Here is a 14,428-nt window from a genome sequence, read left to right as displayed (position 1 = left end):
AGCCCCACCTACCTGCTGTTTACACCTTTTATTTGTGAGGGGCAGCCAATCAGAATAAAGTAAACTTAAAGGAAGAAGAGCTAAAACAGCGTGTTTCAGACAGAGTGACGAGCTGCTCCTAGTCACAGTGTAGGTCTGTGAATCATATATATGGAGCAGGAAATCAGCTCCAAATAGATCCACTTTAAGCTCTAATTGCTTTCTGCCATTCTTCCAAAGAGACAGGAACTAGATTAGCCGTGTGAAAGCAGCGTGAATGGGAGCATAAAATATGACACTGAGATGGTTACTCCTCTGTACATTTGACTGACAGTGTGTATAAACAGTGAGAAGCAGGGGCAAAGTGTCAAATTATGTTGATGGGCCATTGGGAAAGTCATCATTTTCTCCATCCTAGCAAGGTAATTGCAAGACAATAGATAATGACAAGTCATCATTCCACTCAATTGATTTAATCACTGAGGTCTCAGCACCAGCAGCACCGTGCTATCGTCTAAAAAACACTCATCGTTGGGCCAGATGACATTTAAACACACCTGAGTCTAAGACAGGACTACAAGTCACCATCCTTTTACTTATTACAAAGTTTATTGTGCTGGTGGTAAATCCAGATACAGAGCAGAGATTGATCAAAGTAAGGATTCAAGAGGTTTCATGAAGGCTCTTAAAATGTGAATTTCTCAGTGACATCAGTCAAAATCTCATCGGTCCAGGAACTCAGTGGACATATAGTTTTATTTAAAAATAAAAAATCCAGCTTCACTCTACTCCCCACTCTCCACTCTCAGAGGTTTCAGGCTTTTAAGTAAACAGAGTTTCAACTTTTCAACTTGTATGAATCAGCCTATTATATTTCTAGTGCAGTTTAATTCAGCCTTTGTAGCTGATTTGGTTTAATTTTTAATCAGATCATTTAAAAGAATTACCTCCACTCCTCACATAACAAGTAAAACTGTCTGAGGATTCAAAGATGTCATTTGCAAACTCTTTTAAGTTAAGTAGACCGAGCCCTTTTATGTTAACTATAAGCTTACCTGGCACGCAAAGACACCTGTAGCTGTTTCCCACGCTGCGGCAGACCCCGTGAGCGCAGGGGTTCAGGGCACAGAAGTCCACCAGCTGGGCGCAGGTGGGCCCTGTGAACCCTGCTGTGCAGCTACATCCAAACCCCAGGGGGCCGGGGCCCTGGGCGTAGCATGTCCCGTTATTGTGACAGGGGCTGGAGGCACACGGGTCCACCTTCTGCTCACATGTAGCACCCTGGTAACCTGTGAGAGGGCAGAGAGGGAGCAAATATCCTTAATTTGCTGGAAGGAGAGGCTTAAAGCATACAGCTGCGCTATTACTGGTAAATTGTTAGTTTTGAAGGGAAAGCTTTGGGATTCAGATGAACCTGCTTTCAACAGTGGGTGACACAGCAGGGGTTGTGTTTATGCAAGGCAGGTGGTGCAATCCAATATGTGGCATCTACTTTGGCATAAAATTGCACCCACTCAACTGCCCACTGAAGCCGCTTCCTAATGCAAATGGAACTTTGCAGAAAAATGTTAATGGGATAAAAGAAAGTCCTCTAGAGTTTAAGGGGATCATAAGTTTTGTTTTTATTTTCTTTGAGTGAACTTTATTGCATTTATAACCACTAACTAAAGGGATGTGCTTCAATTATTCATGCTGCATACAGTGTATTAAATATGATGACAAAGCACCAGCAACCAAAAATATGTACAGAGCAGGACAATAGGATGAAGTCAAATGCTTTCCCTAAAGCAATAAATAAATAAATAAAGACATTTATCATGCAAGAAAACCACAGTAAGTAATGCAGGAGTGCGTTAAACAGCCCTGGTTATATTATACTCCTGTAATGTTTTAGACTTAAAAGCATTTTTCTGACGCAGTTATTTCCACTTCTTAAATTGTGCATTTGGTACGTATGGTTATATAATTTAAGTGCGCGCAGTTTACGATTACATGCTATTATTTACTCAGAAGAAAAGTTACACTGGATTACTTTTTTGACAAAAGAAGGAGTGAAGCTAAAGTCAGTAAACAGTCAATTTACCTTTAAAACTACACATGGAGGAAACACAAAGCCAGGTCCTGTTTATTTGCGCCACTGAATACATCATAAATTAAGAACACATTAAACGTCAGATATGTAGAAAAACTAGTTTGAATTCTATATGTGCTTTTAATGTTTTAAAGTCGAATTCTTTTGTAACACAACTCTGTCAGTGTAAAACTATGTTTTTAATATTTCAGTAAAAAAGATCAAACTTTTTTCAATGGCAGTGTGTCGCAGTGGTTGGAGGGATTTACGCTAGCCGTTTTCCAGTGCTAGCTTTCTGCTAAGCTAAGCTAACACTCTTCAAACGGAACAAACAAAGGGCAGTATTTGTATGATATGTGGTAAGTCTAATAGAGAAAATGCTCAGGAGAAAGTTAAACTAATTCAGACTTTATATACTCACTGGCCACTTTGTTTGGTACACTTTGCTAGTACCTGACAAGAGCCCATTGTGCCTTCAGTGTATTTTATATTGACATGACAGCATCACACGCTTGATGCTGATTTTTCGGTTGCATATCCATGATGCTAATCTCCCATTCCACCACACCCCATGGGTGCTCTATTGGATTGAGATCTGGTGACTGTAGAGACCATCTAAGTATAGTGAACTCATTGTCATGTTCAAGAAACCAGACTGAGATTATTTGAGCTTTCTGATATGGTGAGTTTTCCTGCTGGAAGCAGCCATCAGTAGATGGGTATACTGTCGTTATAAAGGAATGGACATGGTCAGCAACAAAATTCAGGTAGGCTGTGATATTTAAACCATGGTCAGTTGGAACGAAGGGGTCCAAACTGTGCCAAGAAAGTATCCAGCACACTATTACACCTGAACCTTTGATACAAGGCAGGATCTATGTGTTCATGTTGTGTATGCTAAATTCTGACCCTACACTTTGAGGGTTAAAGCAGAAATTAAGACTCTATCACACCAACATTTTTCCAATGTTCTCAGCCTGTGTGAATTGTAGCCTCAGTTTCCTGTTGTTAGCTGGTGTGGTCTTCTGCTGGTGCAGGCCAACCGCTTCAAGGTTTGACATGATGCACATTCAAAGACACTCTTCTGCATACACTGGTTGTATAGATTGTTTTTTTTTTTAGTTAATGTTGCCTTCCTATCAACTTATAGCAGTATGGCCATTCTCCTGGCCTCTGACATTTTCTCCCAGAGAACCGCTGCTAAATAGATATTTTCTCTTTTATGTCTCTTTTTTTCTCTCATTGTAAATTGTAAATGGTTGCGTGTGAAAATCCCAGTAGATCAGCAGTTTGAACTCCAGCAGGTCGTCTCGACCATGTCTAAATGCCTAAACACATTGAGCTGGTGCAATGTGATTTTATGATTAGATATTTGCATTAATGACCACCTGAAAATGTGCACCTAATAAAGTGACCAGTGAGTGTAAATTAGAATGCAATAATTTAACTGTATCTACTCAATGTGACTGAAAAAAGAAACAGCACCTGTATGCAATGATCAATAGAAAACAGTTTTGATACTGCAGAATCAGTCCTCAACAGTGATGGGAATAACGGCGTTACTTTTTTCAGTAACGAGTTATCTAACTAATTACTATTTCTATCGTTACAATGCCGTTACCGTTACTAACAAGAAAATGTGGTGCGGTCGCGCTACTATTTTTAAACAAACAGACGGTTGAAGCTGTCTTCAGGTTGCTGCACCTTATATCAGTTGCATGGAAGTAGCTGACTATGTAAGTAATCGATAGCGCTCTCCCGCGGGCGGCAATCACTTTCTGCCCGACAATCACTTTTTGGCACGACACCTGGAGCTAAGGGGGCAAAACAATCGCATGTGAGCTGCTGTTTGACTGAGGAAGAATAAAGTAGTCGTGGTAAGCCAATCACACGACCACTTCAAGATGACAAACCAATAAGGTGATATATACCAGTTTTTAAATTGTGTTGATAGGCCTCATAAAACCAGAGTCATGATAAACAATATATAGGCAGCGTTTTTTTCTCAATAGTTTCGTCACGTTTACTGTCTAAGGACAGCGCTACCAAGCACTCTCTGCTTATGACCAAAAAATAATAAAACAAAACAAAAAACAGCCCATTCATGTTGGTGGAAAAATGCACCATGTCGACCAATCAAAAAAAAAATGATATGGCAACATGACATTTGGTTGTTTAGGAAGAGGGGGAAGATTTAGGCATGACGGTGAGAGAGAGAGAGAGAGCAGAAAAAGAGAGAGAGAGAGTTTTGAGATGTGAGAGATTTGTGACGCTCAGCGTGTTTGGAGTGTGTAGTTAATGTGTTGTCTTGTGTAGTGTGTAGTGTTGTGGATAGTTTTGTGTTGTGTGTCAGAACAATGAGGTGACTGCTGTCTCCAGGTAGAAAAGGTTTATATTGGGTCTGACAAAAGGGGTGATACACCTGCTGCTGTCAGACCTGCAGGTATCAGGCTGTGATGTTCTCCTTTATAGTGGACAGAAATTATTTTTTTGGAGTGGCACAAATAATTTGTGTGGCATCTTATTTAATGCAGAACAGCTGATTGTTCTGTAAATAATTTGAAATGGTAATTAAAAAATGGGTAAAAGGTGAATGGCTACAAATAACTTTGTTGTGCAAAACGTCTGCATATGATTTTAAAAGTGACAATTTATATTTGCATTTAAAGTTATGAAATATGATTCATTAAACATGTTTGTGGTTGTTACAGTAAAAAATATAACCTTCTTTACTCGGATTTTATGTTTTTTGTCTGATTTTAGATCAATTGTGTTAATACAGTATGTCAAAATGAAAATATAACTGTAAATTCAGACACGTGAGGTTGTGCTGAAAAGAATGATACCAAACAAGGCAAATAAACTGTTTTTAAAGGTGAAATGTAGAGGAAACATCAAAAGTAGTTAAAAATGGCCAATTATACCCTGGACCCCAGAGGGTTAAACATTTTTTTAAAGTAACGCAATAGTTACTTTTTCAAGTTATTAATTACTTTTAGAATCTTGTAACTCAGTTACTAACTCGGTTACCTTTTTGAAGAAGTAACTAGTAACTATAATTAATTACTTTTTCAAAGTAACTTGCCCTCAAAGAAGCAATTCAGCATATTCAGAAAAATGCTAAATTACACCTTGAAGCCTCATTAATGGCTTGTATAATATCCTCAAAAAGAAAGAGAGAGCAAATGGTTTGACTCAAAATGTTCTTTTATCAGTCCCTCTTCCTTAGTCAGGTCACCAAAAGACAGAGTGACAGCACCTTAACACACACCGAAATATTGTGTTGACAGGGACATCTATAATGCTACACCAGCATCTCTGGAGGGGGCTGAGTCTGTTTCCGTCATGCTCCTCCGTGTTTGTATGCGGGCTTTGTCCTGTGCACATCCATGATCTCATTTGCTGATGTGCCTCGCGTGTTTCTTCTTCGCCTCCTCTCATTATCTTGTGAGCCTCTGCCTCTTTCACCTATCTTCCGATTCTAAAAATAACCTCCTCCCGTCACCCCTTCTCCTCCTCCTCCTCCTCTGTGTTCACCTCCCATGAGAACCACCATTGTGCTGCAGAGAGCAGAAAGACACAGTCTCCACGCACATACCTTTTCTTTGTATGTCTTGGTCCTCTGATTCACAGCGTAGTAACTCCCTGTGCTGACTGCACCAGAGTGCACACTCAATTGAACTAATGAAGAGATCTCTCTGAAGCATCCATTGATCTGCAAGACTTTATTTCACCGTGTGAGCAGGACATTTATCATTCAGCAGAGAGGACAGGAGCAATCAGGAGCAGGCAGGGAAAATATCACCACAGCTCTTCTTCCCTTTGCTGCCTTCTTCTCTTTCTGCTTCATCCCTTCCTTTCTTTGGTCTTCTGACTTCTTCCAAGCCCCCTCATCTCATCTTCCTTTCCCTGTTCCTCTCATACAGTTCCAAAAGCGCCGCTGATACCGAACACACACATAAATTTAATTTCCTGATTTGCATTTGTTCCGCTGTGGTTTAATCCCCCGCTTTCCTTCATATTTAACATATTAGCTCCATTTAAGAACTTGAGCTTCATTTCTCTCTTTGTCTGGTTCAGCTTTTATTTTTTCGGTAACACATACATTTATCTAAAGAGGCACAACTACACTGTGACATAGGTCCCAGCTGACAGAGAGGAGTCTGTTCATTCCTGCTGCCAGCATTCAAACTGCCAGGAGTTAACGGTATAAATTTAGCTAGCCTGCTCACTCCTCCACCCTTCTACTTTTGGCTGGAGGCAGCCACAGTGCTGGCGTTCACACTTCACACTTTTCTGTCGGTGTGTGTAAGTGAGAAGAAGTTAATATGACGGTGGTTGTCTCTGTTGAGGATTCAGAGTGCGAAACATGGCCTACTTACACATATCCGTGAAATTCAGATTAAACATGAGACCTACAGGTTTGACTTTTCCAGCACTTTGGATCAAAGTTAAATTTCCTGCATTCTTCTTCTCAAAGTCTGTCTTAAAACAAGGCTACGTCCAAACAATTAGGTTTTCATTTCAAAACATTTGAAAAGTTTGCAATTTCTGTCCAGATAATAAATCTCCAACTGATACTAACATGCACAAAAAACAACCTAAGACATTCCCTGTAAATTAGGCATGATTTCTGTCACGATCCACAGTCTACAATTTGTTATCCGCCAGTCAGGATTGAAGATTTGTTTTTTCTTTATGATCATGTGACAGGGACATGATGAAGCAGGTAGGTAAGGACACTTAGTAAGACCCAGTCAGGCTGCAAACCTGGACACCTGGTTCATTGTTTATTAAACTCTCTGCTTCTGACCACACAAATTTAAACACGCTAAAATATAGCAATAAAATAGGGACGATAGAGTTTTTGGAAGTCTCTGTTTTCAGGAGAAATTATGGTTCAGCAGCGGCAGCATGTTGGCAGTCTGTTGGCAGCTGCAGACTGTCTACCTGCAGAGAGTGTGTGTTGTCAGATGGGGGCAGTTTTAAAATTATGTGGTACATATATGGTAAAACAGGTCTATTTTTTTGTTCCAGCCCAGGCTCCAAACTAAACTAACTTGGTATCTAATGAAGTTCACGGCTGTTTAGTACAAATTTCACCCTTTTTTGTTTCTTTGGCTTCTGGATTAATCTCTCTAAGGCGGCTCCAGAAGCACACATCCTAATAGTCACTGATGGATTTTGTTGTTAATAGGTCTTTACTCGTTGGGTTTTAAGTACACTCACTCACCTCTTTTTACTCTCTGTGTGTTTATACACAACTTTGCACTTAATCATTGGTTATTAATCTCTTGCTTTCTTCCACAGTGTGTCCTTTGTCCTGTCTCCCTCCCCTCACCATCAACCAGTTGCCCCACATGGCTGACACTCCCTGAACCTGGTTCTGCTGGAGGCTTCTTCCTGTTAGAGGGGAGTTTTTCTTTCACACAGTTGTCAAAAGCTTGTCAATTGTTGTTTTTTTCTGTATTAGTCTTTACCTTACAATATAAGGTACCTTGAGGCCAGGGGCAGATCTTAGGGTGGCATGGAAATCAAAGCCATTACTTTACGCATATGCATTAATCTTAAGAAAACATTCATAAAAGCAGTGGATTATGAATTCCTTTCCTCACTGGTGACCTTGCTCCTTGGGCAGCTGTAGACTGATAATGTGTGTGAGGCCTTCTTTCAGACTGTATATGTATATATGGTTAAAATGCAGCATGTATACACATGTTTCATATAAACATAGTCTGTAACTTTCTTATTGACTTTAACCCAAATAATTAAACATTTCAGTTACATGAATAATGTGATTTTTGATTTTATGTACTGTCCTAGCCTATATAATAAATAAGCATGTAGCCCAGTAAGTTTAAAATCCAGAAAGCTACACAACATGTGTTACAACTCGTGTTAGAAACACAAGTCTAACTCTTCTAACACGTCTAACGCTCTTTTTATTACAAATAATTAAAGCTTAAATTTACACAAAAAGTCAGAAACCTGCACTATCATGAAAACATTTTCTCCAAAAATGTAAACATCATTTTCCATGAGTTATTGGGTTATTACACACACGTTCATTCATTTCCAGACTGTAACAATCAACCACCTGTGTTGATCTGAAATGCCCATGGTGTTGATTTAAAATGTACTCTGGCACAATCAAGGGTCGGTTGCTACTTAAAACAAAAAATAAATCTATTTCGACCTGTGGGCGATGTTTTCATGTATTCAATGTTAATTGTAGCGAGGCTCAAACTCTTAATGCTAGGTTATTTTAATAAACAATATTGTCATATGCAAAACTAGAGTGCCACTAGGGGTGGCAAGAGATTATTTTTAGGTTGGGACATGCCACCCCATGCCATCACAGTAGATCCGCCCCTGCTTGCGGCAAGTATTATTGCAATTTGGTGCTATACTTAAAACTGAAAATTGCAAGTGAACCCCTATGACTTCTACATCAGAGAAAGTGCTGCAGCTGGAACTAAGTACATACTTTGTGTTATTATGAGTCGAAAAGCAGGTATAGATTGGAAAAATGGAGCAATATTTTTGATAACATGATGCTGATTGCAGTATAAACTCTGGGTTAAAACCAATAGAAACCAGTGGATAGAGATCTCAAACACCAGTTTGGCTGTTTCTTGGCTCAAATTCTCTCTGAAAATTTGTTTTTGTCAAGTGCTGCCGGTAGGAAAAACAAACAGGGATGAGAATATCTTGTTTCCCTGTGAGGCGAATCGAGCAAATCAAATGCAGCTCATGTTGTCGTAGTTGCCCTATTGATCCCAAAGCTGATGCATCTCTGATGACAGCTACTGGAGTTGTCATGCCTCCCATCCTTTTACTGCTTGTGTCTGTGCAGACACTGAAAGAAAACTTATATGGGAAGAGATCCTATCTGTGCTCTAAGCAGCATTTAAAAACATGAACACCCATCCTCTGCATGTGCCAATTTGGCTGTTTAATTTTGCTTGTATTTCTTTGCCAGTGGAGAAAAATAATAAATACAGAGTGTCTCATTTATCATGGATTGTAGAGCATTTCTGCTCTACTGGCTCCCAAAGAGAGAGAGAGAGAGAAGAAAAGCTGGAAAGCCAGTGTTATCGGTCCATTAAATGGTTGTTATCAGCTGTTATCGCTCCCACTGATATTACCAGTAGGCAAACTTTTCCCCCAGCTAGAAGGCTCAGTATGCTGTTGTCAATTCATTTAACTGTGCAGCGTTACTGCAAAGACATAGGTGGAGTGTTTCCAGTTTGAAAGAGCAACTAAAATCTGTGTGGAAATGGTGGAGTTGGCAGAAATCAGATAACTTTCACCAAGGAAATGTAGGTTTGTATGGACTCTTTGCATGTAGTGCCATTCTGATTTGCTCTTTTTTTCAACTTAGTGATGCCTGCTAGAAGGTGCAAGACAGCGCCAGCTGGCTATGTCATAGGAAGCCAGTAACAGCCGTTTGTTGGGTTCATAACAATTTGAAACAGGTGGAATGCATGTTTTTATCCACCTCCACGAGTTGTGAATAAAAGCCTTTGAAGTGATTTCTTACTCAGAGGTTTTACACCTGAGAATGTCAAACTCACTCACATCGTGGTCCACATACAGCCCACTTTGATCTCAAGTGAGCCAGACCAGTGAATCCCCCCGGTCTATCGGTATGAAGAAGTTTAACTGCACACTTAATCCCTGAGATATGTTGGGTGTTAGAAAATAAAGTGCAATTTCAGCAGTATATTTTCTGCATAACAAAGAAATGCTCTGATAGTAAAAGAATGAAGTCTGTCCCAATGACTCTTTGGGCACAAACTGTAAAAAATAAATGTGTAAAATTTTGGAACAAGTTCTGGTAACTCATTTCCCAGAACTATAAAACAGATCGTTTTTGGTCATTTACAGAAATTTTTATTTCAAATACCTATAAAACAGGAAGGTAATAATATCGAATAATATATAATAAATATAGTTAAATATTCAAAATTCATGCCGTCCTTCACTTGTTGCAAAGCTGTCGAGTGGGCTGGATTATAGTCTCTGCTGGGCCAATTTTGGCCCCTGGACCTTATGTTTGACACCGCTGTTTAACACTGTTATTAAGGATCTCCTTCCTTAAGCCTTGAGGCAACCGTTCTTGTAATTTTTGCTGTATAAATACAATTGAATTGAATTCTTTGAATTGAAGTCTTCCCTAGTTTTCAAAACACACTTAAAAAAATAACAAAAAACACAACAGTTTCTGACATACAGATAACAAGACATCGTGGGGTCATCTTTGAGCCCTGCAAGCGCTTCTCAATTTGACCCCCACCTGCTACCTTATGCTCATGCAGTGTGTGAGCAGGTGTTGTAGTTCTGAATGATTACTGAGATATTGATTAATCCCTTGTTATACATCATGGCCTGTAATGAAACACCCTTTTCTATGGATTTGTCATTTTAAGTTTGTGTGGGTGGAACTTTTTTTTTCCAGGCTGTTACTGATTTTCTCTGCCATTATTTTTGCATTTGTTCCAACAAGCAGGTGCTGTTGCAGTGTGAAATATATCACCTTTCTTGAACTGAGATTTGTGTGTAAAATGTGCAGTTTTTCCTTTGTCGCTACTTTGAATTAGTTTCTAAGGTTACACAACATGTGGCAACAAACTTGTCTATAAGTCAAAATTCAGATGCAGCATGAAGTTTTTTCAAACCTCTCCCTTCACAAAATCTCAGCACAGTGACTGCTTTGGCACAGTTCTTGACTGAGCTTTCACCAATATTGCTTTAATCTTAAGAAAACATTCATAAAAGCAGTGGATTATGAATTCCTTTCCTCACTGGAGACCTTGCTCCTTAGGCAGCTGTAGACTGATAATGTGTGCGCGGCCTCCTCCAGACTGAGAATGAACTGACTGCTGGGATTTATCCCTGGAACAACAAAACAATTTTCACTCAAGGCTCTCTTTATTCACATGTTGATGTCCACGGTCGGCTAATATTTTCACAGTCTGTGTACATACTGGAAACCGCAGTGTTGAGAAATGCTGTTTTGACAACTGCTTTGTGGCCACAGGTTTTAGGTCACTCGGGCTATGAAGACTAATTAAAATAGAGGAGGAGGGCTCAAATTAAGCATGTCAGTGGCACAGATACTCTCACACATGCACACGCGCACACACAGCATCTATGATAACAGCTAAAAGCTGCACACACTACTGCGGCAAATGTATTTCTACAGATTTCTCTTCGTTTTTCCTTCTTTTTCACAAAGGCACACAAACACCATAAGCTGTGAGGTTTCTTGGCAATCTCAAGCACACAGACCACACATTTCTGGCAGCTTCACTCATTCCTTCTGATTCACTTATGGCACACGATTGGTTCTAGCATGCGATAACGGGCTTCCTACCTTCGGGACAGTAACACCTGGGCCCGGCCAGGCTGCTGAAACAAGTGGCTCCATTCTTGCAGGGCTGGGAGACGCAGTGATCGACCAACAACTGGCAGCGCTCTCCTTCATAACCTGAGTGACACAAGGTTTATGATCACACTGCTTTTGCTGGAGTTAACATACTGTGGATTGTTATCATACAAGGATGTGATATATTAATATTTATACATCTGCAGAAGACTAAAGTGATGGAATACATGGAAAAGCTAGAAATGATTTGCTTTTAATGTTGGATTGCTAATTAAGTACTGTGTTATTACATTTGTGTTATTACTCTTGACCTGTTAGCTGTTTTATTCCAATACATGAAATCTCTGTTTGCCTGCAAATTGCTCCCACACAATCAGTTCAACAGCCAAAAATAGCACATAGGTACATCTTAGACCCCTGCGAGTCTTTATCTACATCAGATATCATGATTATTATGTTACCAGCCTGGCAACCACCTAACAACAGGCTGTAATGCCATCTATAACATTTAATATCCATAGTATGATTTTCACTTTAGGGCAATAACTAAATAATGAATATCCACGTAACTTGAGGGATGCATGATGTCATCATGTTGCCTAGCAACAACCTACCAGTCAGCTAAATTGACACATTTGTAGCCTTTGTGCACTTACAACACCTTATTAAAAAAAGCGTGATATTAATTTTACTGTTATGACACCTAATGTAAACGCGATTTAGGCATGTTATATTATGATGTCATCACATTGTCTAGCTACCACCTAACAACGCCTAACTACAGCATGATCGTAGTAATATTTAATATTATTAAGAGTGGCTGCTCAGAGTTGTACCTAATTTGGTTTCTAATTAAAAAATAATGTCAGCAAGACCACCTGAGCCACCGAGTAAAGACGGTGGTGTTTGCTGTCTGTTTCGGCTTTTTAAATTTTTTTCCAAACAGACGCTCACAGAGGGCTCGTTAGCACAACATGCTAATGAGAAGTGACTGGCAATCAGTAGTCACCTGTGACATTTACCTTCCTACCACAGGGTCTTTTTTTCCAGTTCCCGTCTCAAAATAAATCTGACAAGATCAAAAGTTCAGGCTACTCTCTGCTGCTCTTTTTTATTCAGACATTTTCTTAATGAAAGAGGCTCTCACCTCCCAGCCAAGACAACACAGTCAGGTTCCAAAATATGTGAATGGGGAATCTTCTTCAAATACAAAAGCATACTGGGACCACTACTTTTTAAATTTCTACTTTTTATACATTACAAGAAAACATTGCATACATTTTCATTGCTATGCAGATGACACCCAGCTATATTTATCCATCAAGCCAGATGTCCTAAAGGTATAAAGGCCTGGATGAAATTTTCTGTTTCTAAATTCAAATAAAACTGAGGTTATTGTACTCGGCCCAAAAACTCTTAGAAACATGGTGTCTAGCTAATACTTACTTTGGATTGCATTACCTTGGCCTCCAGTAACACTGTGAGGAATGTACGTCCTTTAATTAGCATTTTAAAGAAATATGTGGGTGTGCTTTTCTTTTTCCATCTCTAAAATTAGAAACATCCTGTCTCCGGGTGCTGCTGAAAAGCTACTTGATGCATTTATCACTCATTGCCTGGACAACTGTAATTCATTACAGCCTTCAGTTAATGCAAAATGCTGCAGCGAGAGTACTGACAGGGTCTAAAAAGAGAGAGCATAGGTCTCCATGCTGGCTTCTCTTAATTGACTCCCTGCAAAATCCAGAATTGAATTTAAAATCCTTCTCCTCACATACAAGATGTTGAATAATCTGGCCCTATTATATCTTACAGATTTTCATAGTACCATATTGTCCAAATAAAGCACTGCACTCTCAGACTGCAGGCTTACTTGTGTAGAGTTTCTATAAGTAGAATGGGAGACGGGTATTTTGTAGCACCAGTTCCCAGTTTGGATTCGGGAGACAGACACCCTCTCTACTTTCAAAATTATCCTTAAAACTTTCCTGTTTGATAAAGCTTATAGTTAGTGCTGGATCAGGTGACCCTGAACCCTCTTGGTATGCTGCTATAGGCTCAGACTGATGCAGGACTTCATGTGATGCACTGAGCACTTCTATACCATTTGAACAGATCGTTAATTTTACCTTCTCCCACCCTTTTGTCCCATCTCCCTATTTTCTCCTTTTTCTCTTTTCAGGGAGTTCTTCCTTACCAACATCCTTACCAAGTGTTGCTCATTGTTTGAGCTTTCTTCAGAATACTGTATCTTGCCACTACAATATAAAGCACCTTGAGACAAATGGTGTTGTAATTTGGCACTATATAAATAAACCTGAATTGAGATGTTCAAACAGTCTATCTCAAAAACAGCACTGAAATTAAAACCACACGATATGGCATAAAAACACTGATAGTGTGATAGGCCACACACAAAAGGGTTAATGCTGTGAGTTTTAACCCAAAACACAATCTTTTCTTAACCTTACAAAGTCAGTTTTGATGAAAAAAGTGAATGAAAACAAAACAACTCAGTGAGTGAAAATCACGAGCAAAAGCATCCGCCTCCAAGCTGGTAAAAGTGTGATGTAATCCACTGCCACCCCTCCTAACTCAGGCTTTTTCACTTTTCTTAAAAGGACTCTGTAACTAATAATACCACAGCAGGCACTACAGGAGCAGCAATATCTGACGCTCTGGAATGAGAACGAGTTCAACACACACACCTGGTTGACAGGTGCACGTGAAGTTGCGTCCTTCACCCCCCTGCCTGATGTCAGTGCAGGTGCCGTTGTTGCGACAAGGTCGGTGGTGGCAGGCGTCATATTCCTCACAAAAAATCCCGGTGTAGCCGTCTTCGCACTCGCAGAAGAAGGTGCTCTGCAAAAACCGACAGCACACAGATTTCACGTGTCAAATCAGGGAGCCCTAACGGCGAAACGGCAGGAGGGAGAAAAACTTGTGAAACAGTAATAATGAGATCGCAGATTGTGAAATAATTCAGC

At 39.7% G+C, this 14,428-nt stretch overlaps 1 protein-coding gene across 1 annotated transcript in view; it reads right to left on the bottom strand.

The window, feature by feature from the left end:
- dner (delta/notch-like EGF repeat containing) overlaps positions 1-14,428 on the bottom strand; it is a 73,343-nt gene that overhangs the window by 8,336 nt on the left and 50,579 nt on the right. The window contains exons 6-8 of the mRNA XM_063493965.1: positions 14,150-14,303; positions 11,430-11,543; positions 1,035-1,268 (exon numbers count right to left, since the gene is read on the bottom strand). Of these exons, the coding sequence (XP_063350035.1) occupies positions 1,035-1,268; positions 11,430-11,543; positions 14,150-14,303 (502 nt within the window). The remainder of the gene's footprint in view (positions 1-1,034; positions 1,269-11,429; positions 11,544-14,149; positions 14,304-14,428) is intronic.

The sequence above is a fragment of the Pelmatolapia mariae genome, linkage group LG14 (assembly GCF_036321145.2).
Source record: "Pelmatolapia mariae isolate MD_Pm_ZW linkage group LG14, Pm_UMD_F_2, whole genome shotgun sequence".
NCBI lineage: Eukaryota > Metazoa > Chordata > Actinopteri > Cichliformes > Cichlidae > Pelmatolapia > Pelmatolapia mariae.
The sequence above is the reverse complement of the archived record's forward strand: the minus strand, read 5'-3'. Positions and strand labels throughout refer to the sequence as shown.